At 53.9% G+C, this 22,903-nt stretch overlaps 10 protein-coding genes across 10 annotated transcripts; 6 read left to right on the top strand and 4 right to left on the bottom strand.

Moving 5' to 3' along the window:
- Positions 1 to 669: 669 nt before the first annotated feature.
- Positions 670 to 3,803, top strand: POSPLADRAFT_1148035 (hypothetical protein; the record flags this gene model as incomplete). Its single annotated transcript, XM_024486129.1, has 20 exons — positions 670 to 858; positions 926 to 1,036; positions 1,097 to 1,174; positions 1,229 to 1,460; positions 1,516 to 1,544; positions 1,594 to 1,881; positions 1,931 to 2,141; positions 2,204 to 2,220; positions 2,272 to 2,416; positions 2,471 to 2,506; positions 2,559 to 2,585; positions 2,636 to 2,709; positions 2,775 to 2,969; positions 3,027 to 3,101; positions 3,160 to 3,176; positions 3,226 to 3,302; positions 3,362 to 3,388; positions 3,439 to 3,466; positions 3,518 to 3,537; positions 3,589 to 3,803. 20 exons carry the CDS (start codon positions 670 to 672, stop codon positions 3,801 to 3,803), a joined length of 2,091 nt encoding a protein of 696 aa, XP_024337098.1.
- A 717-nt stretch (positions 3,804 to 4,520) lies between these two features.
- Positions 4,521 to 6,690, top strand: POSPLADRAFT_1182814 (hypothetical protein; the record flags this gene model as incomplete). Its single annotated transcript, XM_024488948.1, has 10 exons — positions 4,521 to 4,602; positions 4,665 to 4,822; positions 4,871 to 5,134; positions 5,191 to 5,433; positions 5,490 to 5,659; positions 5,719 to 5,849; positions 5,910 to 6,181; positions 6,236 to 6,364; positions 6,424 to 6,487; positions 6,538 to 6,690. The coding sequence occupies 10 exons, from the start codon at positions 4,521 to 4,523 to the stop codon at positions 6,654 to 6,656; spliced, it is 1,632 nt and encodes a 543-aa protein (XP_024337097.1). The 3' UTR covers positions 6,657 to 6,690.
- A 504-nt stretch (positions 6,691 to 7,194) lies between these two features.
- On the top strand, positions 7,195 to 8,404 carry POSPLADRAFT_1058477 (hypothetical protein; the record flags this gene model as incomplete). The annotated part of the gene is made up of 2 exons (XM_024481043.1): positions 7,195 to 8,055; positions 8,117 to 8,404. 2 exons carry the CDS (start codon positions 7,195 to 7,197, stop codon positions 8,402 to 8,404), a joined length of 1,149 nt encoding a protein of 382 aa, XP_024337096.1.
- A 317-nt stretch (positions 8,405 to 8,721) lies between these two features.
- On the bottom strand, positions 8,722 to 9,548 carry POSPLADRAFT_1148480 (hypothetical protein; the record flags this gene model as incomplete). Its single annotated transcript, XM_024486182.1, has 5 exons — positions 8,722 to 8,836; positions 8,888 to 9,021; positions 9,078 to 9,153; positions 9,208 to 9,294; positions 9,358 to 9,548. 5 exons carry the CDS (start codon positions 9,546 to 9,548, stop codon positions 8,722 to 8,724), a joined length of 603 nt encoding a protein of 200 aa, XP_024337095.1.
- A 257-nt stretch (positions 9,549 to 9,805) lies between these two features.
- Positions 9,806 to 11,528, top strand: POSPLADRAFT_1148068 (hypothetical protein; the record flags this gene model as incomplete). The annotated part of the gene is made up of 9 exons (XM_024486133.1): positions 9,806 to 9,844; positions 9,896 to 9,958; positions 10,010 to 10,406; positions 10,474 to 10,580; positions 10,636 to 10,884; positions 10,945 to 11,000; positions 11,058 to 11,174; positions 11,230 to 11,336; positions 11,395 to 11,528. 9 exons carry the CDS (start codon positions 9,806 to 9,808, stop codon positions 11,526 to 11,528), a joined length of 1,269 nt encoding a protein of 422 aa, XP_024337094.1.
- A 178-nt stretch (positions 11,529 to 11,706) lies between these two features.
- On the bottom strand, positions 11,707 to 12,654 carry POSPLADRAFT_1147202 (hypothetical protein; the record flags this gene model as incomplete). The annotated part of the gene is made up of 3 exons (XM_024486037.1): positions 11,707 to 12,239; positions 12,298 to 12,409; positions 12,469 to 12,654. 3 exons carry the CDS (start codon positions 12,652 to 12,654, stop codon positions 11,707 to 11,709), a joined length of 831 nt encoding a protein of 276 aa, XP_024337093.1.
- Positions 12,655 to 12,895: 241 nt separating this feature from the next.
- On the top strand, positions 12,896 to 16,134 carry POSPLADRAFT_1075036 (hypothetical protein; the record flags this gene model as incomplete). Its single annotated transcript, XM_024482774.1, has 9 exons — positions 12,896 to 13,239; positions 13,305 to 13,944; positions 14,010 to 14,187; positions 14,246 to 14,615; positions 14,666 to 14,745; positions 14,796 to 15,070; positions 15,128 to 15,341; positions 15,394 to 15,622; positions 15,673 to 16,134. The coding sequence occupies 9 exons, from the start codon at positions 12,896 to 12,898 to the stop codon at positions 16,007 to 16,009; spliced, it is 2,667 nt and encodes an 888-aa protein (XP_024337092.1). The 3' UTR covers positions 16,010 to 16,134.
- Positions 16,135 to 16,303: 169 nt separating this feature from the next.
- Positions 16,304 to 18,408, top strand: POSPLADRAFT_1040541 (hypothetical protein). The gene is made up of 10 exons (XM_024477759.1): positions 16,304 to 16,437; positions 16,493 to 16,545; positions 16,601 to 16,718; positions 16,770 to 16,796; positions 16,848 to 16,857; positions 16,913 to 17,008; positions 17,065 to 17,148; positions 17,200 to 17,663; positions 17,714 to 18,133; positions 18,196 to 18,408. The coding sequence occupies exons 1-10, from the start codon at positions 16,386 to 16,388 to the stop codon at positions 18,318 to 18,320; spliced, it is 1,449 nt and encodes a 482-aa protein (XP_024337091.1). The 5' UTR covers positions 16,304 to 16,385; the 3' UTR covers positions 18,321 to 18,408.
- Positions 18,409 to 19,547: 1,139 nt separating this feature from the next.
- On the bottom strand, positions 19,548 to 20,488 carry POSPLADRAFT_1077711 (glycosyltransferase family 32 protein; the record flags this gene model as incomplete). The annotated part of the gene is made up of 2 exons (XM_024482957.1): positions 19,548 to 20,145; positions 20,199 to 20,488. Coding segments are annotated over 2 exons (888 nt in total), but the record flags the coding sequence as incomplete, so codon positions are not given.
- Positions 20,489 to 20,704: 216 nt separating this feature from the next.
- Positions 20,705 to 22,825, bottom strand: POSPLADRAFT_1171355 (hypothetical protein). The gene is made up of 4 exons (XM_024488129.1): positions 22,477 to 22,825; positions 22,267 to 22,421; positions 21,959 to 22,209; positions 20,705 to 21,901 (listed from the first exon to the last, which is right to left on the bottom strand). The coding sequence occupies exons 1-4, from the start codon at positions 22,717 to 22,719 to the stop codon at positions 21,174 to 21,176; spliced, it is 1,377 nt and encodes a 458-aa protein (XP_024337089.1). The 5' UTR covers positions 22,720 to 22,825; the 3' UTR covers positions 20,705 to 21,173.
- Between the last annotated feature and the right edge of the window lie 78 nt (positions 22,826 to 22,903).

The following is a 22,903-nucleotide window of genomic DNA, read 5'->3' as shown; positions in this document are numbered from 1 at the left end:
CGTTGGTCGAGGTGTGATTACAAAATACACTCGCCGCCTCGTTAGCATGCAGTCACTCATTGATTTCCACAACAGTGCCAACATGCTGTTAAATAGCACTTGCCTGCAGGACTCGCTTGTCAAGTTCTCTGCAGTGGCAGTCGAGACATGAACGGACATGAAGGCTATACTACAACGGCAAGCTGGACTAGCGGTGCGAAACGAGGTGTGACCGCATGGCGAGTACGACACCTAGATCTGGAGTAGCGCTCCAGAATCCCATGCCACAGTCGCAATCTGTCAAACTGGTGTGGTTTAAACTGATCGCGGTGAAATAGCCTGCAGGCACGTGCTACCCGTATGTCCGCTTTAGCCTATCCGCTCTTGCATCGACGGCCCGTGGTTCAGAGAAGATTACCAGGCTGACCGGGCTGCCAGATGAACATCTTTCTCAACTCTGCACGCTTGTGTATGCATCCCATGATCATGCCGCACGCATGCTACTCTGCCTGACACAAAGCGGTGAAGTTTATCCCATCTGTAGCCGCACCGCGCACGCGTCGTTGTCAGTCTCATGATACGGTCGCCATCACCAGCGGAGCCAGCCTGACTCAAGGGCGAGATGATTTCATATAATGGCCGCCGTTAACCATTGTGCAACACTGATTCCCACTCCCCGATCCCTCTAGCATGCGCTCGGTTGCATCGACTACCGTCTTACTCTTTTTGCCCATCTGCCAAGCGCTTTCATGGACCGCGACGCCCTTCAGCCCGGCATCTTATCCTCTCGCTGTTCGTTCGCCCTACCTATCTGCATGGCTACCACAGGGAGGCGGAACTGCTCTCAATCAAGCTTGGCCACAGTTTTGGGATGGTGACGTGCGCCGGGTTCTAAATGAAGTCGCAGCGGATGTCTGTTCTAACGTCTTCGCGTATGTGCGTTCAGACCTTAGGATGGGCTGGTTATGTCAATGTCGATGGGGTTTCCTATAACTTCCTTGGTGATCCAGACGTACCCAACACCGATGCAGCTAAGGCGGTCCAGAAGAGCGCTGAAGTGAGCGTTGATTGTTGATGGATCCTGCACATATTTCATGACCGCTTTCCTTGAATTAAGTTCACTAGTACTCAAACCACCTTTGTCCTTACTGCCGGACCTGTCGATCTCACTGTTACATTCCTGAGTCCTGTGGAGGTAACGACTGAAAGCTATCAGTACGACGGGTTTTTGACTCCTTGATGCGCATAGCCAAGCGACCTCCTAAACCAATCACTTCCGTGGTCTTATCTCGCCCTATCCGCCGCGCCCAGCGATGGCAATTCTCACTCTGTCCAGGTGTATACTGACATCAGTGCAGAGTGGGTGTTTGGGGACGATAGTCAGACCGTGAACTGGACAACGTTGGCTAGCGATGTCGTTACACACCAAGTACAGTTGGAATCTCAAGATGTATTCAACGAGGTCAATGACCGTATCCAACGTGGGCCGATCCCGCCTCATAACATGACTTCTGCTAATTGGTCATTCTTGGACAGAGGGGTCGGCATATTATTCGACCTTGAATGTGGGTGGTTTTTGTACGGTTCCTGCAGGTGCTAAAATCGCTTGTGCAGTCAGCAGGAGTGACATACCAGACCGGCCAGGATATTGTCGTCCGTGCCCAGTTCATCAACCACAGTACATTGTCTAACACCCAAGACACGAACTTTCGCTCAATCTCCGACGACTGGCCTGTCTTTGCTCTGGCACACGATCTTGGCACAATCTCTGGCCCCTCGGATACTGTTGTCTACTCAGTTGGACATGCTCGTGATCCGGCGATTGAGTACCTCATCGCGAACGACGCTCTACAGAACCGGAGCTCTTATTTCTGGAGCCAGTACTCAACGGCGACTGACGCAGTATGTCGAGACATTTGCTAAAACATGGTACATCTGAACAATTCCGCAGATCACCACATTCCTCGGAGACTACGATAACGCTCTGACACGAGCAACCGCGTTTGATGCGCAAGTCAGCGCCGATGCATCGAGCATCTCGTCCAATTATGCTGGACTTGTTGCCTTGTCTGTGAGGCAAGGATTCGGCGCCATTGAAATTACTGTTTCCAAAGACAGTTCCGGAGAATACAACACGTCCGATATCATGACATTCCTGAAAGGTATGAACACGTATTCGTGTTCGAGGCGATCGCTGACAGCGCCTCTCCCAAATTTCGTTTAGAGATCTCCAGCGACGGGGTCAGTGATGCGCTCTTCCACAGGTTGACAGAGTTTGATGAGGATTAACAGAACGTAAACACCATCGATGTCATCTATCCTGCTTGGCCCCTCTTCCTGTACACCAATCCTGTGATAGGCAGGGACCTCATCCTTCCGCTCCTTGCGTACCAAGAGACGGGCCAATATCCCAATCAGTGGGCCTGCCATGACATGGGTATGTGCAATTGTTCACCGTTTGTTTCAGCATGTGGCTCATTTTGGTTATCAGGAGCTACATATCCCAAAGCGCTGGGCCATAACGATGGTATGTATTAGCCGCGACCGCTTTCTCGTACGCTCATATTCTCCGCACATAGGTAATGACGAGAAAATGCCCATTGAAGGTGAGCGCGGACAGAGTACGACATTCGGATTATTCAGCATAACATTACAGAGAGTGGAAACATGCTTATCATGTCGCTGAGCTACGTGCAAGCAGCAAACGATAAGTCATTCATCACGTCCTACGTGAGTACATAAGCATGCAAAGTGCGGGGCCATAGTAATAGACCTTCGTTTTGAACTTCGCGAAGTATAACCTCCTCGACCAATGGACACGATACCTCGTCGATAACACGCTCATCCCCGGTGATCAAATCAGCACGGATGACTTCGCCGGTGCGTTGGCTAACCAAACGAATCTCGCAATCAAGGGAATTATCGGGATCAAGGCTATGTCGGTCATGGCAGATCTCGTTGGGAATTCAGCCGATGCCGCTAATTACAGCGTACGTCTCCCGTACGGCCGAGCGCCTGCGCCAAGCTCATCGTATCACATCCCACAGTCTATCGCTTCCTCATATGTCACGCAGTGGCAAGGCTTCGCAACGTCTTCAGATGGATTGCATCTGACACTCGCGGTATGTCACACTTGTACCAGTTTTTTGTCCTCCCGTTCAATGACGACATGCTGTACAGTATAACAATGATTCCACGTTAGCTGCAATTTCCTTACAGCGTATGGACCACACTGACGCTCATCAGTTGGGGTCTTTCATATAACATGTATGCCGACAAGCTATTGAAAACCAATCTGATACCCAGCTCGGTGTATGAAATGCGTGAGGCGCAACGTATTCTCGTACATCCTTCGCCTCAATCTCACACGTTCTGCTCTTAGAGACAGCATGGTATTCTACGGTTGACGGTGAGTCAGAACATGCTCGATAGGTCTTTGGTGCTGAAATTAACAAACAGAGGAGTACGGTGTACCCTTGGATACACGGTGCGTTTAGCAGTTGTATCGCCAAATATTGTGCTAATTTACGCTGTGCAGTCACACGTACACGAAGTCGGGTACGCTTATTCAACATTGTTGATTATCCGATAAATCTGACCGCAGCGCAGACTGGCAGTCTTTGACGGCAGCTTTCATGACGAACACCACCGTGCGGGATATGCTCATTGATGCGGTCCAGAGCTATGCCGCAGACGGCCTGAACTCTGTGCCCCTTTCCGATTGGTATTGGGCCAACAACGGCGTGGTCCAAGGCTTCCAAGCACGTCCTGTGGTCGGGGGACATCTCGCTCTAGTAAGTCGAGAAATGTTCCACGTTGTATGAGCTTCTCATTGATTTATTGTTTGCAGCTTGCCCTAGCTAAGGCTCAATCTGAGGTTGTAAACAACGCGACTGTGGGTCCCACCAACAAGGGGTCACCGGGATCAATTGACACATCTGTAGGCTTTTGATTGAATGCCGGATGTCTCGGGCGGACATTGGGCCTGCTAGCCGTGTTTCTCGTTGCACTCTCATGACAGGACAGCTTTGCGTAGCCCCCATGATGGCTCTGATTAATTATTCAGAGCGGATGTAGCTTGGTATATGATTGATGTGAAGTCCAATTCCTGCCTATTCTATCTGAGAGAAAACAGAGTGCTTCGTTTGCTGACTGGAGGACGGTATCCGAGACTTCCACAACAAATGTTTTATCTGACTTGGACAGACGAGGTTCAGCGAATGAGACTGAGACGCGATCACGTGCGCTGCTCGATGCGACGCGGTCCAGGTATCACGATCGCGCCTGACGTACGCTGTGTGCGGTTCAACACTGTCAGCCATGCTCAGACACGTCATTCTCCCACAGCTTTGCCTCGATTACCTCTTAATCCCATACGGCTCACCATGTCAAAGCGTCCTCGTAGTTTGTCCCCAAATCTCGGTAGATCGATGAGTCCTCCAACGAAGAAGACGCGCGAGGATACCAAGTTTTTGCCGAACAAGATTGCTAGCGCTGAGGCTGCGGCCAAAGTTGACAGAGACCCCCCTCTTCATAAACTAATGAATCTCCAGAATTCTGGTGTCAAGAATTTGACGAAAGGAGATTCAATCGTCTACTGGATGAGAATGGAGGACCTCAGGAGTGCGTCGCCCGTCATTTGAGATTTGCACTGACGTTGATCACTAATATACCCCTCTCACAAGCTCGCGACAACAGAGCCTTAGCGCAAGCATCCGAGCAAGCTCGGGAAGATCATGTCCCTCTCATCGCCTTTTTCGTCCTAAGCCCGCACGACTACATTGCACACGACAGGAGTGCTCGTAGAATCGACTTCACTCTGCGAAATCTGCGGTGCATCAGGGTAGATATTTCATATACTCTACATGACGTTTCACGCTGATGATATTAGTCCTCGCTCGCCGAGCTGCACGTTCCGCTCTACACGACTACGCATACACCACGCACCAACATCCCATCTTATGTCTTGTCTCTACTGAATGAGTGGAATGCGACAAGACTCTACGCCAACATTGAATACGAAGTTGATGAGCTTCGACGAGACATCAAGGTGTGCGAGCTGGCTAGAGAAAAGAAGGTGGCTTGTACATTCGTACACGACAAATGCATTATTCCGCCCGGAAAGGTTTTGACGAAAGGAGAGAAGGGATATACAGTCAGTATACACTAATCCCGTTTGCTATGCATTGATCACCGACGTGCATGTTCTAGGTCTATTCTCCTTTCTTGCGTGCATGGACTCCTCACCTGACGCCGTCCAAAGGCGAGGCTGACCCATTGGCATATGCTCCTTCTCCAGCTGCCAATTCGCCCTCGATCCATAACCATCCGGTGTACGGGAAGCTGTTCGACCAGTCTGTTCCAGATGAAGTCGATGGCTTCTCGCTCCAAGATACCGAAGAGAGAGACAGGATTAGGACATGCTGGCCTGCGGGTGAAGATGCCGCTAAAGAGGTCTGTGAGCCTCCTTGTGAAAGACCGCCCGCCACCTTACACTACGCATCTGCTAGATCTTGGAACGCTTTGTGAATACCATGGCACGGTCAGAGCAGATGGGCGCCGTCAATCCGCTTTCGAACGGCGCCAAAGTGCCTACCAAAAGTCCTACTAAAGATAGCCGTATCGGAAAGTACAAAGATGCGCGAGACAAAGTAGATGCGGACACAACTAGCCGATTGAGGTGATGCATTTTCTGAGCCTCATTCAGCGAGTTTCCAAACCCATTATCGTGCAATACAGCCCCTATCTTGCCGCAGGTGTAATTTCTGCGAGAGAATGTATCAGGGCCACCATGCAATTATCTGCGTCGAAAGCGCCAAAGGTCGACGTCAGCCGCGAAACGGGATCAGGTCGCTGGGTGCAAGAGATAGGTGCCTTTATTGCTGGTTCCTCTATTGCGATATTGAACACTCACTGTGTTACACTACCAGCCTGGCGTGACTTCTACACACATGTCGTTGCGCTCTTCCCTCGTGTATCTATGGGACGCCCGTTCCAAGAGAAGCTGTCTAGTATCAAATGGGAAGCTGACACTGCCGGTGACCACCTTCAGGCTTGGAAGGACGGGCGCACGGGCGTTCCTATTGTTGACGCAGGGATGCGCCAGGCCCTCGCGATGGGCTGGATGCACAATCGCGTGCGGATGGTTGCGGCGATGTACCTCGTGAAGGATCTCATGATCGACTGGAGACTCGGAGAAAAAGTGCGACCTCTGTCTCTCGCCTGTCGCGCAGCATCCTGACATTCGGGGATGTAGCACTTCATGGAGACGCTCATCGACGGTGACCTCGCTTCAAACAACGGCGGATGGCAATGGAGCGCAAGCACCGGCGTGGACCCGGCACCATACTTCCGGATATTCAACCCATACACGCAAAGCCAGAAGGTACGCCCTCATCCCATTCCTGGTGAGAGTCGAAAACGTGAGACCATCGTCATATGCAGGCAGATCCGACAGGAGATTACATACGGTACTTTGTCCCAGAGCTGGCGAACGTCCGCGGTGCCGGTGAAGCATCTCATGTTGGCATTACTGGTCCAGATACTAACGGATTGTAGATATCCATAATCCGCCGCCCGCACTTGCGGACAAGCTGGGCTATCCGAGGCCGCTCGTCAAGCACGACGAAGCCAGGCAACGTGCGATTCGGCGTTATAAGAATCCCGGACAGGAGTAGGTCCTGCTAAGTGTGGCTTCATCACGATGTGTGCATATCCAGTCACCAATGGGCGCCTTACCGACTGTCATTATAGGACTGTATTGATTCTAGTCAGTTAGTCAGTATCATAATGGTGGATATGTTCTGACGCCAGCGTCTCCGAAGCACGATCTGAAATAGTCTGAAACAGCCGGTTTGCACTTTTAAAAGTCTTGGAGACGGGCCGGGGAATGTTAGGCTACCGCTAGCCATGTAGGTGCGTGTGTGTTCGAGCCCGAGGGGTTTGGAGTCTAGGCGCGGATGTTCCCAATTTGGTGAACGGCCTGCTTAATCGGGACGAGGAGAGCGGATGAGGAGCACAACATATCCGCGTAAACCGATATCCGCGCTCTGTCCGAAGCCGAGATCCCCTTCTCGCCTCCTGCTTGCAGTCTACAGCGAATGACAGAAATGGATATAAGGGGAGCCCTCTTCAGTCACGAAAGACCCAAATCTCTTCGCGCCAAGTACCATCCATACCTTCGTTCACTTAAACACTATCCCACTATCCTTCAGTATGACTTCTGTCGTCTACAATACGATGCCTACTCCTAGTCATTATGACTCGCAGTACACCGCACCCATCCCGGTTGCCATAACCGATGAGACGGAGTCCACTGTTGTGCATGGCAGGCTCCAGCACAACGGTGTCGTCTCTGTCTCTGGAGCAAACGTCATCCCGTTCTGCCAAACCGTAGTCTTGCCAGGCCTACAACGTGTCGCACATCAGATCCGCAAGTTGTCCATCGACTTTGGCAGCGAGCGTCCAACCCACTCGAACCTGGAGCACCTCTCCGCTGCGCTCGAGGCACTACCCAATTGCACCAACCTGACGCTCCTCGGGCTCCCCTCCGTCGAATACGACGGCTGGGTCCTGCGCAACACGACATTCTCGCTCACGCGGCTGGTCACGAACCTCTCGCTCACCTCGAAAGACGTGATCGACTTTCTCCGGCGGCAGCCCGCGCTCGCCGAGCTCAGCACCACCTCGCCACCACCGCACCTTGTGCAGCCTCGCAGCACATACGCGCACTTCCCATTCCCGCATGAGGTCGTGCCGAACCTGCACACACTCGACTGCCCCGCGCCATTCCTTTTCTCGCTGCAGGTGGCGACGCCGCCGACGCGCCCGCTCATGAACATGCGCCTCGACCTCAACCGCCTCAACTCGCTCGTCGAAATCGAGGCACTCACTGCTCTCGCGACGTATAGTGCAACGGTCGAGCGCCTCAGCTTGCGCCGTAGCGTGCTCCGCACGTCCCCCGCCCTTGACAGCGTTGTCGCGCTCAATATGGCAAGCGTGATCTCCCGCGTGGCAAACAAGCGGCAGTGGTCCAAGCTGAAATTCCTCGAGATGCGTGATGGCATGTACGACTCGGTGAGTATTCCGCGTGGCAGGCACGAGAGGAGCGAACCTGACTGTATATCACGCGGCACAGTACTCTATCCCGAAGCTGGCACAAGCCATCTCGTCCTGCTTCCCAAATGTCGAGACACTCGTCTGGGCACCCGCAAGTCATCCAGCGGGATCCACAATCGTTGTGCCCTTCATTGCGTCGATCTTCTTCACGTTCTGCCGGTCACTCAAGCAGTTCATATTCCTGGACGACGCATCCGACGTCACGAACAAGAAGTTTGTGTCTATCGCCAAGACCTCCAGCGGGTTATGCGAGGTACTGGTGAAGGCACCTGAAGTTGAAAACATGTGGAGGGAGGAGTCAGTATAGACGCAGAATTAAACAACGGAACATTACCATAGACCGTACTGTAACACCACTTATTACTGTAGAATGAACCACACTTTAATTCGCAATCTGGAGGTTTGAACATGAGCTGTGCGAACTGTGCCTTCGGGAGACCTGATATGTGCATACATCGCGGTAGTACTATACATGGGATATCATATTGTCAGTCGAGATCGAAATCTGAGTCGTCATCTCTTGTCCTTCGAATGCTTTGTCGCACAGTGGTATTTACTCCATAGGTGATGGCTGGACCAGTGCGGTCTTCCTTCTTGACAACACCTACAATGAGAGCGTGCTTATTAGTGCTGCCACGCATCCGATACAGGACAGTGTTTACCGCAATTTAACAGACGCCATTCCATGGTGGCGGTCTCGAATTCGTCATTGTTACCCAACTCCTCGAAACCGACGAGCCTGCGCAAACATAAGTAGTGTAGCATCGGTTAACGGCAACGCGGAACAAACCGATCTTTCGTTACACCGTCCATGAAACAGACGACGCATGGGAGCACCTGAATCGCTAGCTTCTCCACTAGCCATGGCACGTTCTCAACAAACACGCGGAGGAAGCGTGTACCGAAGTACTTTGGCGCTAGTTTCTGCGCAGGTACAGTGGGTTTGGGTAAGGCCATGCTAAGAGGTTGTCATAACGTACAGCGAGATGCTTGTCCATTATTTCACAGCGCTTGAACTTACTATGATAAAAATGGATGATACATCGTGGTTCATTGCTGCGCGTCGGCCTGAACTCCCTGCGACCCCCAAAATAGAGCAGAAGGACTCACGCACTCGTCCGGATAACTTCCTTCTCGTCAGTAAGTTCGTCGTAGCGTCCATGTCCACTGGACTTCATCTGCTGCAATTGCTGCATTCTGGTGGCACGGTGTGTCGTTTAGTCCCCATCCTCCGCACCTGATGCATTCAAGGCAGCTCACTCTCGCTGAAGCCGCTTGATTCCATGCTCTCTGAGCTCTGCATTGGAGTCGTTCTCGAGTTCCTCTTCAAGCTGAGCAAAGAGCTCCTCGTCATCGAGGTCGGAGGCGTTGTCATCCCTGGGCCTGGAAGAGGACGCGCTCTGGACGATATGGGACTTGAGCGTAGCGATTTTGGCATCCGTGGCTGACATTATGCAATTGGACAAATGTGATGCAGAATGGATACAAGCAAGAAGTGCGCACAGGTGGAGAGATGGCTGGAGACAAACGCGGGGCAATCCGATCAAACTCAGGATCACGGATCAAGATTCCCACGATCGGCTAGATCGGTGTGTGGATCTGATGACATCTTCGTACTGAGCCTCAAGTCCTCACCAAGCCATACATCAGTCGACTCACATTTCATCCCGCTTCCCATTCTTCATTACGACGATTGCGATAAACAAGAATGAAGCTCGTTGGAAAGTTCATTGACAAAACTGCCTCAGTCTGTCATATCACATTACCATCCCCACCGCATACGCTTATGAGCACATAGGGGCATGTAACCTTACGACCAGAGGACGACGAGGATATGTGGCATTTGTACAACCTCATTCAAGTGGTTTGTTTAAATTTTATTTACTCTTCACCGTACAACGTTGACCACCAGAACCAGGGTGATCATGTTCGAGCACCAGCCATTCGCCGGATACAAAACGTCTCCGCAACAGGGTCCACCGAGTCCCACCGAGTCCGTTTGAACCTCACGCTTGCAGTCACGCGTGTCGCCTGGGCTCCATCGACAACAGCCGCGGCAGATGCCACACCGTCCGCAGCATCTTCAGCCGGTCAGCAGGAGTCGACCGCAGGGCTGCATATCACTGGTCGTGTTACATCAGAGAACCCGCACGTCAAAATGGGCGCATTCCACACGCTCGACATAGAGGCAAACAGGGATGTGCGCATTGAGAAGGAGGACGGTTGGGATAGCATTGCCCTTGGCCGGGTGCAAGAAAGCTGTGTACCAGGGCGCGGTGCAGAGGTCGCTGCTCTAGTGTGCGGCGAAGGTCAGTGGTGTCTGTTCTTTGCAATGCTGTCTTTTCTGTTAGTCTTACTTACAAACTGCTCACGCAGGAACGGCTATTTTTTGCTTACTGTCTGAACATATGACTGTAGTTTTACAACGACTGGAGGTCCCAATACCGCGCAAGATCGCAACAGGGACCTCAGCCCATGAAAAAGTAGGCTATTTCACCGCAATCTGTTGTCCTGATGCTAACGCTGCTATGTCTGAAGGGCCTACAACGCTTCTATTCTACGCTCTACGCATCCTTCCTCCGACATATACCATACTCCGCCCCATCCTTGCGTGCTATCGTGATTGCATCCCCAGGCTGGGTGCGCGACGCCGTGCTCGACTTCATCATGGCGGAGGCCAGCAGAACGGGAAACAAGCCACTGATGAGCGTCAGGAACAAGTTCGTCAAGGTGCATGTGAACAGCCCACACGTGCATAGCTTAGTGGAGGTGCTGAAGAGCCCAGAGGTGCGTCGTGGACTGTGCTCGGTTTCCACAATGACGAGAGTTGAACTTCGGTACGGACAGATCGCGTCACAGCTCAAGGAGACAAAGTTTGCCCGTGAAGGCATCATGCTCGACAGGTAATGATGACCCAATGTATGCGCGAGTGCATCGCTCATGTGCTTTTCTGTCATCAGATTCTTCAAAATGCTTGGAACTGACGAGATGCGCGCGTGGTATGGACCCGACCACGTTGCGCTTGCAGTGGATCGCGGCGCCGTGGGTACACTGTTGATCTCTGACGAACTATTCCGGTGCGTACGTAGGGCAGATACCAACATGGGGTTCAGCTGACGAGCCGTTCGCTAGAGCGAGTGACCCCGAGCTGCGGAAGAAATACGTCTCGCTCGTTGAAGATGTCCGTTCGCGGGGCGGGGAGGTACTCATATTCTCGAGTATGCATGAGTCGGGACAGCGTATGTCTTGGTTTTGGTTCACACGCCGTGTGCACTGATTCTATCCCTCTCCTCGTAGAACTCAATCAGCTATCAGGCATTGCGGCGATCCTGACATACCCACTAGATGTCGAGATCGTAGAAGCAGAAGAACGAGATGCTAAAGAGGAAGAGGAAAGGCAAAAGGCTGAAGAAAATGGAAAAGCAACATGAGACAGCGACGCAGCGCATAATGTCAATACCTATGTATGATTTGGGACATCTTGTCTTTCCAGCCCTCTTGTAGCCGTAGCGGATTCGATTTACACACGATGACTTTGGATAGTTGTACAGCATTCGATTTGTAGTTGCTACAATTTAATACCACCCTGCTCAACTGTTGGACCTAACTTCACGATCGAGGAGACACTCTTCCCTCATATGCTACCCAGCCCTCCCTCCTGTACCTTTCGGCTTGCTCCCGCACCTCCGCGTCGCTTCCCTTGCCATAAATGCCTCGCCCGACGATGATCACATCGCATCCCGACTCGAGGACAACCTCTCTGGGCGTCCTGTACTGCTGTCCCATGCTGTCCCCCTTCACGTCTAGTCCGACACCCGGCGTGAGGATGAGGAAGTCCTCATCCTCGACAGCCTCACCTGCTTGCGCGCCGATGCCGTCCATGCGGTGCATCGCGATGAAGCCAATAACGAAGTCACGGTGCGCGCGGGCCATGCGGACCGCGTCCGCGGTGTACGTTCCGGTTGCAAGGTTTCCCTTCGTGCTCATCTCGGCGAGGAGCAGCAGCCCGCGACCGAGCGGTGTGCCGACGGAGGCGAGTCCGGTGACGATGCCGGGCCCGGGGACGGGGTGTGCATTTGTAATGTGCGACCAGGAGGCGATCTTGTGGACGCCGCTAGAGTATTGCAGGGCGACAGTGTTGCCTGGTCGGAAGGTCAGTACGGGTGTGGGACGGGCGATGCACGCGACGAGGGGACGTACCAATGTCTGCGAATTTTCTGTCCTCGAAGATGAGGAAATCGTGCTTTGCGCTGAGTTCCTTGAGGCGGTCAATGAGGCTGGAGTCGAAGTCCTCGATGATATCGACGTGCGTCTGATATTGTATAAACATTTGAGGCTGAAGGTGAGAGATAAACAATTTGCGGTGTTTACCTTCACGAGACAGACGTAGGGTCCGACGATGTCGATGATCCTGAGGAAATCGGCCTTCTTGGTGACATCCACGCTGACGCACAGATTACTGCTTTTGCGTTCAATAGTCTCTAGGAGTGCCTTCGCGGCAGGGTTGGCATGTTTCTCTGCCCTTTGCGCGTAGGTCTGGAGGTGTGCGGACGGCATCCTGGTGTGCAGCCTGGGCCTTGCTACATTCTGTCAGATCGCGGTTAACAGAGACTAAAATAGCCGTATTGTTGTGCACACCTTGTCAGTCGAAAGGGGTATCAAATAAGAGAAGAGAAATGGGTTGCACTGGAGGCGTCTGCCAGGGACATCACACCGAGAAATGCAAGATGATCGAGGTCGATCGTTTGATGTGAACTAGCGCGCTCGCCCCGATCTCTCATTTCTCTAGTCGCCTCCCATGTCCTCGCCCAAGTCTCGCCCAAGGGAGGATGAAGAGCCCGGACGCTCGCACAAGCGCGCCAAGATAGACGTCGCTGATGTGCAGGATGTCGCAATGGCCGTGGACGAATCCAACGAGCCATCCGCGGACGACACAACGCCTTTCGAACAACCCGCGAATGACGACCCAGAGGTAGAGCAGGTGGAAGAGCCCATGTTGCCACCCAGTCACGCCTTGCTGGGTGCACCACCACCGGTATTTTCCTCTGACGGAACCATGCAATGCATCATGGAGACCGACGTGGGCATTTCAGAATATATTGGGCACGACGTGCCGAAGATTGAAGGCATCATCAAGCAAAGGTGAGTGGCTCGCACAACTCGCGCCGTGAATACGAGCACACCCATGTCTTAAATGTTCACTTTAGATTCACCGACTTCTTGGTGTATGAGGTGGACCTGGATGGCAACGTTATCCATGTGAAGTCCCTCACAAAGCCAGAATCTTCACCCAAAAAGAAGGAAGACACTAAGGAGAACCACCCTGCTGCAGAAGAGGGGGCTCCTTCCGCGCAGCCTACTTCTGATAGCACTAATGGACCCGTTCCTCCGACTACAGAACCCTCTGAAAAGGCGGACGAATCCACGGAAGCTGCAGAAAACGTCGTCGCTGAAATGGCGGGCACTCCAAACGCGGCTCCCAACTGTGAATCCTCGCAGACACAAAATGAGCCATGGCCCGAGCAATTCACTGCAAAGTTGACTGCTTTCCTCTCGGAAGAGACGGTCGTTAAGATCAAGGAACTCTACTTGGAGGGCCCAGAACCTCCCTTCGTCAGCGACAGCGGCTGGGGCGGTCGTCAGGCCAAGCCCGCCGAAGACGACAACAAGCCCGAAGGCGAAGACACCCCCGCGGCACCCGAAGCGCCAGAAGAAGAGCCCAAGCAAGGCCGAGGGAAGCGCGGACGCGACCGCGGTGTGCGCGGGGGACGTGGTGCACGCGGCGGAAGGGGAGGGCGCGGTGGGCGACCAGGCGCGCGGGAGGACCACCGCAGGGTGCTGACCGATGTCTGTCTCGGCATGTCCGCTCTTCGCCTCGTGGACCGTGATCTAACTTTGACGGCCCCGGCTAGCCCATCGCGTCCAAGACGACGCGCACCGGTCTGCACCAGGCGGTCCGCGAGCTCTTCGGAGGGAAGCTTGATACGGAGACGGACCTGAACACGCCTGCGGACGATGAGGGCTCGCGCATAGTCATCAAATGGTCGCGAAGAGGCAGTGGGCGCGGTGGTGCGCGGGGAGGCCGCGGGGGTACGTCACTCATGCTTCTTTCTAGCAATTCGGTAGCTCTGACACAGATATGCAATAGGCCGTGGGGACAGGCCCGAGCGGGGGAACTACCCACCGTACATCCACTTCACGATGCAGAAGACGAACCGCGATACGCAGGATGCGCTCGCGCACCTCTCGCGTATTCTGCATGTCAACGTGAAGGATCTCTCCGTTGCAGGCACCAAGGACAAGCGCGGCGTCACCGTCCAGCGCGTGTCTCTCCGCAGGGGAAACAAAAGCGTCGAAGACGTGTGGACCATGGCAAACGGTGTGAACGGCCGGCGGACAGCCGAGGAAGCGTTGACGCGCCGAGGGGAGCGCGGTATCCGTATCGCCGACTTCAATTACAGAAAGGCGAGCTTAGAGCTTGGCCTGCTGAAGGGAAATGCGTTTGTGATCACCCTAAGGTATGTAAATGTTAAACACTGCGCAGCGCGCGATGCTCATAGCTATGCAGAAATGTACAAGTTGACTCGATGGAAACTCTCGATCGGGCCATGAATTCGATCAAGAACAAGGGCTTCATCAACTATTATGGTACGGACATGCGCTATCTTGGCGTTATAAACACGTTAACACGTCGTCAGGTATGCAACGCTTTGGAACCGCATCTATCCCAACACATTCGATCGGCCTTGCTCTCCTCAAGTCCGACTGGCATCGTGCGGTATCGCTGATCCTAAGGAACAGGCCGGGCGAACACCCTGACGTAGTCGCTGCACGGGACGCCTGGCTAGTCGACGGTGACCTAGACAAGGCACTCGAGCTCATGCCGCGACGTGTCGTTGCGGAGCGTTGCATTCTCGAAAGCTATAAGAAGCAAGGAGGCGACACCAGGAATGCTATGGGGACGCTGTCGACGGTGCGTCGAGTTGCCTGGTGGTCTTACGCTAACATAGTGACTCGTTTATTTCTGCAGATCCCCAAGAACCTGCGCCTCATGTACGTGCACGCCTACCAGTCGTACGTGTGGAATGCTATCGTCTCCGAGCGCATCAAAATGCACGGCGCAGAGAAACCGGTTGTCGGTGACTTGGTATTCGATACGTCCTCTGAAAAAGGCGCCGATGAGGACCCAGAAGCCACGGCGGAGCTTGCTGAGGGCGAGCAGCCAGTGGAGGACAAGGACGCTGGTGAGAGCACATAGGTTCCTGACGCCATAATCGCATTGAGCCATATGTGCAGACAACGATGCCCTCTCTGGGCGGTCAAGTAAACGGTCGAGAAAGCCCTGGGAGCCGTTCAAGGTCAAGACTTTGACTGAGGAGGACGTTGACAAGTACTCTATCTTCGACGTGATCATGCCTCTGCCCGGAAGGGACGTTGCGTATCCGGGCGGTGCCCTAGGAGAGCGCTACAGGGAGTTCCTAAGGACTGATGGCCTGGACCCGGACAACTTTGTCCGCAAACAAAAGTGCGTCTCACCGTCAAGTTGATGGCTTGTTCTGACATGTCTGCGCGCAGAGAGTATAGTCTCGGTGGCTCCTATCGCAAGATCCTGCACCTCCCGAAGGAGCTGTCTTGGTCTGTGCTCAGGTACACAGACCCGGACGTCCCTCTCGCTCAAGCGGACGAAGACAAGCTCCTGGGCTTCGAACCACCGGTCGTTGTAGAGGACGGCAAGTTCCTAGCACTCCAGATAAACTTGCAGCTTGGGACTGCGGCATACGCGACCATGGCGTTGCGGGAGGTGACAAAGACGGAGACGAGCTCGCACTATCAGACGACTCTGACACAGGCGTCTGAGGATCAAAAATACAAGGCATCTGCTGAGGCCGACGGTGAAGTAGTCGAAACGTGACGCACATGTACTAGTCCTCTAAACGGACCAAAACCCACATGTTGTAGCGTATAGTCTGGTGTATTTTCGTCTTATCTCTGTCTGAATCATGTTGCGATGTCTCGTCTGGGACATCTCTTGATCAACATGAAGGCGATGAAGGCGCCTGCGTTGCAGGCAGGCCATCACCTTCGTCTTGACTTCGTGTTCTCGAGCGTGCAGTGCCATTAGTCAGTACTTCAGTGTCGGGACAGAAGATCTCTCACAAAATGACCTAGACCGGGCGCGGCTCCTCTTCATCTCTTTGTCTCATACCACACTGTCCGCTTGCTCTGGTGTCCAAATTCAATTTCTTGTCTGTTTCTGTCGACTTTGAAAGTCGCATTCACCCACTGGTATGGCTAAGATTGAACGCATCGTGTTCCTGTCCTTGGTGCTGGATCTATTTGGTATGTGAAACACCAACTCACTCGCGACGGAACGTGTCATATTGGCGCTCTATAGCATTCACCATTCCTTTGCCCTTGTTCCCGCGTATTATCGAGTGGTATACGAACGTATGTATTGCATGTATTCAACGGGAAATATATGCATCAACAGGTGTTTGTATAGAGGGAGTCGTCCGACCCGACAGGCTTTCTTTCGCGCACCCTCTACTTCGTGTCCACCGTGCGCGGTCTGCTGTATACACCCTCCTCCAACCCGCAAAGATGGGACATAGTATTGCTTGGTGAGATCCGAGTTCATGGAGTTGTCGAGATACGTTCTGACGCAACGGCAGGCGGTCTCATGGGCTCTGTCTTCTCGTGAGTAGTTCACGCACTAAAGTAGTGTTCTCTCATCCAAGAGTATTACAGTATACTTCAATGGTAACAATTACTATCCTTGGAGCTATGGAAGAGAATGCTCAAGGAACATATGCAGGTTCATCTCACCTCGCATCGGAGCCCTGAGCGACAAACATGGTCGTAAGAAAGTGCTACTGGTCACGATGATCGGGAACATCCTGTCTGCATTAATGTATGCTGAAATGAGCGCAGTGGACTTTCTTTTCCTGCTGATCCCCGTTACTGTAGATGGGTGAAGTCAACCACTTTTGCTTCCTACCTCCTTTCCCGCGTCGTCGGTGGTTTGAGCGAGGGCAATGTACAATTGGCAATGTGAGTAATGTCAATAAATTGGGTTCGATGTGCTACTAATGCCTTCCGTAGCGCGATCTTATCCGACGTTTCCACACCAGCCACCCGCGCAAAGGCCCTGGCACATGTCGGCATCGCATTCGCTATCTGCTTCTGCATTGGGCCTCCCATCGGCGCGTACTTTGCGTCTCGCCCCCTGCCGTCATCAATCACCGCGTCTGGTTTCGAGCTCAACGTGTACGCTACCCCAGCACTGCTGACTCTGGTCTTGTTGGTCTTGGAGACTGTATTCTTGGCAGTGGCGTTGCCAGAAACCCGGGGCAAGCGTGTTCAACCCAAAGATGCCGCCCGGAGTAGCGATAAGCTTGCCAAGGAGAAGATTGAACAGAAGGCAACTGGAGCAAGTTCCGAGCAAACCAAACAGAGCACCGTTGTAGAGCGTCTCCAAACCCTCAGGACCCTACGAAGGCTGCACTTCCTTTTCCTGGGTGTCTTCTCTGGCGTAGAGTTCACCTTGACGTTCCTCACGTTCGACCGTAAGTCCTGAATGCAATCCGACAGCCAATCTGCTAACCGTACATGGCAGTGTTTGACTGGAACAATAAGCAGAACGGCGCGCTCATCGGCTCCATCGGCATCGTCAGCGCGCTCCTACAAGGAGGCTATGTGCGCAGGGCGATCCCCAAGGTGGGCGAAGGAGCCATGGCGCGACGTGGAATATCCAGCTGCGCGCTCGGCCTCGTTCTCCTCACTTTGGTTCCACTGCTCGTCGCAGATCACACCACGGCGGCCGTGCGACTTCTCCAAGGCGCTGCGGTCTGCATGGCGTTCACGTCGGCGACAGTAGTCAACTCGCTGACCTCGTACGCCTCGCTGCAATGCGACGACGGCGTCGACGAGAACACTGGAAAACCTGTCGAGGAGCACCCAGAGCTTGCTAAGGGAAAGGCCCTGGGCGAGTTCCGCTCGTCCGGTCAACTCGGACGGGCCATCGGCCCACTCCTGGGTGCGTGCGGGTTTGGCTGCGGACGGGGTACTTGTCATGCTGATATTCGAATTCATCGGCAGCTTGCGCGTCTTACTGGACGTTCGGTCCGTCATTGACATATGCCGTGAGCGCCGTAGCCATGTTTGCGCTGTCGGCACATACGAGGCCCATAGCCAGACGGAGGACTGCCTCCGTGGCATCATAGTGGCTTACGTAGTGACTTCATGGAAAGCTCCCCAAATGTTATATGATACCGGAGAAAGGTGGCCGCGAAAGCCATTTCGCCTTGACAATTTCGCGTGTTCCTGATATTTCAGGCGCAGTGAAGAACGTGTGCTCCGATGCTGGAGCGATATTCTGTGCTATGCGCTGAGACTTTCCGACCAAGGTGCAGAGCAAAAACGAGAAAGTGTTCTTTGTTTGCTTTAAATAGATATAGGTGTGGTATATGCTACGGAAATTGCGACTACTCTATAAACAACTGTTCTTTGGACCAGCCACAAAAGAGGGGAACAAGCAGAAACGACCGGCACAAAAGCTACAGTCCAAGAGCAGTCATCACTAAGCTAAACAAAACGCGGGTATACTGTCCCCTCAGCCCATTAAAGCAAGCATTGCTATCCCGATATTACATGGGCGCAAATGGTCTGAGACTTCTTTACCGTGCACTGGCTATTCATACACGCCACGACGTCGCACAGTCTGGCCGTCGGGCTGCAGCCCCGGCCTATGAGAGCGGCGCTCCGTCTGACGAGCCCGCACCTCGCGAGTACGGCGGCAGGTCGGTGTCGAAGTACCCGCCCGACTCCATATCACCAGGGTACAACGGCTTTTCCGGCGGTGGCTGGGCGTGCGCATAGACATTTGGGGAACGCACAGGCGAGAGGCGCGAACGCGATCGTGGCAGGCTGCGCCCGCGTGGGAGCTCAATGTCTTGCGACGGGGCCAGAAACGCGGGCAGGAAGAAGAGCACACCACGAGAGCGCCGTGGCCGCCGCGTGCGCGGAACTGTGTCGGGCGCGCCGAAGAGCGTCGTGATGACGCTGCGTCCTGCGCGCCGCACGACGTCGAGCGTGGAGCGCCCCCTGGGCGGCTGCCACGAGGTGGTGGACACGGTGTCCATCATGGAGGAACTGTCTGACCGTGCAGGTGAGGACGAGCGTGGCGCGAATGAGAGCGGTAGGAGCTGCATGTCCTCTTCTTCTGTGTCGGACGAAGCTTCGCTGGGAAGCGAGATGGGGGAACGGGGCTGCGTGGGCGTGTTCACGCCGGATGCGGGGAGGCCGAACCAACCCAGGTCGAGGTACCAACGACCGTCGCGCAAGACCCAGCGGGGCATCATGACTTCGTAGCCACCGATGCGCCTGAGGCGGTATTTGCGCCTCTTGGCGCTAGGCGCCAGAACTAGCCGGATCACGCCTAAAATCAGAACGACGAGCCCAACCCACATAAGACCCTTGCCCCATTTTCCAAGGAAACCAATGAACGCAGCGTCATCGGCGTGCCAAGAGCTGCCGTAGTAATGGGAGAAGAACGAGTGCGGGGCCTCCTCGGGTTTCGCGTTCTTCCCGTATAGCGACTTGGGAAGAATGCGGACCTCACCGCCAGGCTGCGCAAGCGTGGGTGGGTGCGTGGAAGTGTACAGCCCGTACTGCGCGGAGAGAAACATGGGGCCCGTGCTGAACATGACCGTGGGGTAGTTGAGGACCCAGCTATGATCGAACCCCATGAGTCCGTGGATGGTCTGCTCCATGAAGGGATGGCGTGCCGCCGAGAAGATGAGGTCGTTGGAAACACCGACCGGGATAGTCTTGGGCAAGATGACAGGATAGACAAGCAGGGGGTCGAGCGGCCGCAAGCAGCCAATGTCTAAGTCGAGGTAGATTCCGCCATAGTGGTGGAGGATGAAATATCGTATAGCGTCCGCGCGCTGAATAGGGTACGTGTAGCCGTCAAACGTCTCGAGGAACCAGGGATAGTGCTCGGCAATGAACTCGCGCGAGCTGGCGTCAGTCCATAGCATGTATTCACTGACAAAATGTCACGACGAGGGCTCAACAAGACGGCATATTGGCAGACTTACTAGTCAGGCATCATGTCTCGGCAGCCTTGGGACACGTCGACCCATTTTTCAGGCAAAGTCTCAGACTTCCATGTTTGGTGGAGGATACGGGGGATGAGCTCTACTTGTCCGTGCTCTGTCGCGTTCCAGGGCAAGGACGCATTGATGGGGGCGTCGAGCTCGAGCTCGGAGATGTAGGCGTTGGTGTTAATTGAGAGGTAATAGGAGATGGAAGAAAGGACGACGACGGTGCCAACAAGCACGGCAGCAAGGAGAGAGAGAAAGATGTAGACCGTGCGCCGACGAAACATACCGGGAGTAAGGAAGGAGAGGAAGGGGCGAGGGAGGGTGGATATAGATTGCAGTGCAGACTGCTCTCGCGCGCTATTCTCGGCAGCCCCAGTTCTTCCGCGCCAAGCGCCACCGGCTTGCCTTATATGGCATCCAAGAACGTCCGCAGCCAGGCACGCGCTTCCCTCGGCCAGAGCAAACAGTACTCCTTTGCGGAGCTGCCGCAGGCGCAGTACTAGCACCAATACTGCGTATTGTCGTATCTCCGCATTGCAAGGAGCAAAGGCCCAGTGATACAATCACCTGCTTATCGCCATTTCAACGACCTCTATCTCTCAGGTACCGCCTACCCAAAGTTATCCACAATCCAAGCTCGACATCTACACACGCCATGTATGGCGCTACCATTCCCCACTTGCCTGTCCTTCCACATCCGCCCCATTGACGCAGTTCAGCTGTCCGCCAGTGGTGCATACCCACCCACGGCCTCCCCGATGACGGCCTCTTGATCTTGTATGCAGAATTACAATATCTCCACTCGAGGAAAATAGACCCGCAGCATACACACGTTCAAACGTCTGCGGCGCCCGCGGTATCTTCGGCAGCTAGAGACCGGATGAGAACCCAGTAATGACAGATTCGAGATTCGAAAACGCAGAGGCTGATTCGCGCGTCCGCATCCGTTGAGCATCCAATAGCAAGCAGTCACAGTCCCGTGGGCCGCATCGGCAGGTTGAAGACCCGTTCTGTCTCCACCCTGAGCAGCTCGACGGACGCTAAGATAGCGCCGTCCTCGAACTTTGTCCCTATTTCGACGAGCGCGCCCATAGCGTGCAACCAGTCTTGGCGTGACCAGTCCTGCCCTCGACGCCATATTTCTTCATGGGGAAGGTCTTCATACGGACGGCGCATGAATCTTTGCAGGGATGGGGAGGTCGGTTTAAGCGGCTTCTTCGATCCCAAGTATTTGATGCAGTCACCCAGGATCCAGTCCTTGAATAGCTTGCGCTCGTACTCAGTTGCCCACTGGGAGGCACTTCTCACGTCTCCTGCCGCCGTGCGAATACGGAACGCCAGGTCCCTAAGCAGGAGCGTGAAATGGTCGATCACCTGCAGATGCAAGGCGTCGAGCGCGTGACTGGGGGTGTAGTCTTTCTTGAAATTCGTGTGCGAGGCCCCGTGCCGTGTGCCGTCGTCATCGACGTCCATTCGATCCTCGCCATCGTCTTCAGGTGCGACGACGGCAATTCTTGTCTCAGGTCTGATGGCCGTGATTCGATGCGCCAATGTCTTGTCGGGTCGGTAATGGTAATGAGGTGAAGTGTCATCTTTCGGTCGCTGAAACATGCGGTAGTCGATACCAGGAATATCGATGGCTCGTGCTAGCTCGAGGCTAGTCCAACCATACTTCTGTGGTGTGACAGTTTTGATCCCTGATAGCGAGAAACGTCTGCACGCCTGCGGTTCGAGATCTCATCTGAAAGACTCACCTTCCGCTTCACTCTGACTGGCCAGATTGTTGTCGTTGCTGTAAAGCACGACACGGCCGCCTTTATCTTCCATAAAATAGCGACAACAATCCCATATGGTGAGATCATTCTGGCGCCTAGGATCGATGATCCTCGGGGACGTGGTCTCCCAAGTCGCTTGGACCTTGACATGCTTGCGAGCCCTCATTCTGTCCAGTATCCATGTCGAGGCCCTGCTCGCGAACCACCCGACTTGGTCACTCTTCTTTAGTCTAAGACATAAACGGCTTAATCAACGATTCGTGAAACGCCCAGGAAGGCCAACTCACCCATCTAGCTCACCCAGGAGGACGTTGGGTATGATGATAACGACCGGTAAAACAAGGGTCTCGAGATCTTCATTGAACTGCTTCAAAACGTCGAAGAAATGGATCAATATGTTGGTATCCAGTACGACGTAAGTGATTTGAGAGGCGTAGACATCCTGTAGACACCGTGTTCATTCCTGTATATGAGGCAAACGCACGAAAATTGTGTACCTGCATCTCTACATCTTTATCGGCAGCTTCAGATATACGCTGCAGCGTGAGATCACGGCTCGCATGTGGTGTAGGAGCCGTCGCAGCCACTGCATACGCTATCGAGCATTCGATTGAAGTCACGCAAATAAACAAATTACTGGATAGCGTACCAGGAGCCGCAGAGGCGGCCTGAAAAGCCATCGCCTCAGGGGCGGGCGAGTTCCAGTACGAGCCCTGTGGGAGAGCATACCCAACGGACATGACGGAACACTCACCTTTCGGCTTGCACGACTATATTTCACCGGTCTGATTGACAAGATATATCTGCGCGGAGGAGGCCAGATAGTGAGGATCAGCGATAATTGCAGGGTGCAGACAAAGCGCAACTGGCAAGACCGGCCGCAAAGTGGGATACATATCGCGATCACGTGCCGGTGCTTGCGAC

This window comes from Postia placenta, assembly GCF_002117355.1.
Source record: "Postia placenta MAD-698-R-SB12 unplaced genomic scaffold POSPLAscaffold_10, whole genome shotgun sequence".
Lineage (NCBI taxonomy): Eukaryota > Fungi > Basidiomycota > Agaricomycetes > Polyporales > Adustoporiaceae > Rhodonia > Rhodonia placenta.
The sequence above is the reverse complement of the archived record's forward strand: the minus strand, read 5'-3'. Positions and strand labels throughout refer to the sequence as shown.

Coding starts and splice junctions, on each gene's coding strand:
- POSPLADRAFT_1040541 (XM_024477759.1), top strand. CDS start 16,386: ATGGCTAAGATTGAACGCATCGTGTTCCTGTCCTTGGTGCTGGATCTA. Junction 17,009..17,064: donor AACATCCTGTCTGCATTAAT/GTATGCTGAAAT, acceptor CCGTTACTGTAG/ATGGGTGAAGTCAACCACTT. Junction 17,664..17,713: donor GACGTTCCTCACGTTCGACC/GTAAGTCCTGAA, acceptor CGTACATGGCAG/TGTTTGACTGGAACAATAAG.
- POSPLADRAFT_1171355 (XM_024488129.1), bottom strand. CDS start 22,719: ATGTCCGTTGGGTATGCTCTCCCACAGGGCTCGTACTGGAACTCGCCC. Junction 22,422..22,476: donor ATAAAGATGTAGAGATGCAG/GTACACAATTTT, acceptor CGGTGTCTACAG/GATGTCTACGCCTCTCAAAT. Junction 21,902..21,958: donor CAGTCAGAGTGAAGCGGAAG/GTGAGTCTTTCA, acceptor TCTCGCTATCAG/GGATCAAAACTGTCACACCA.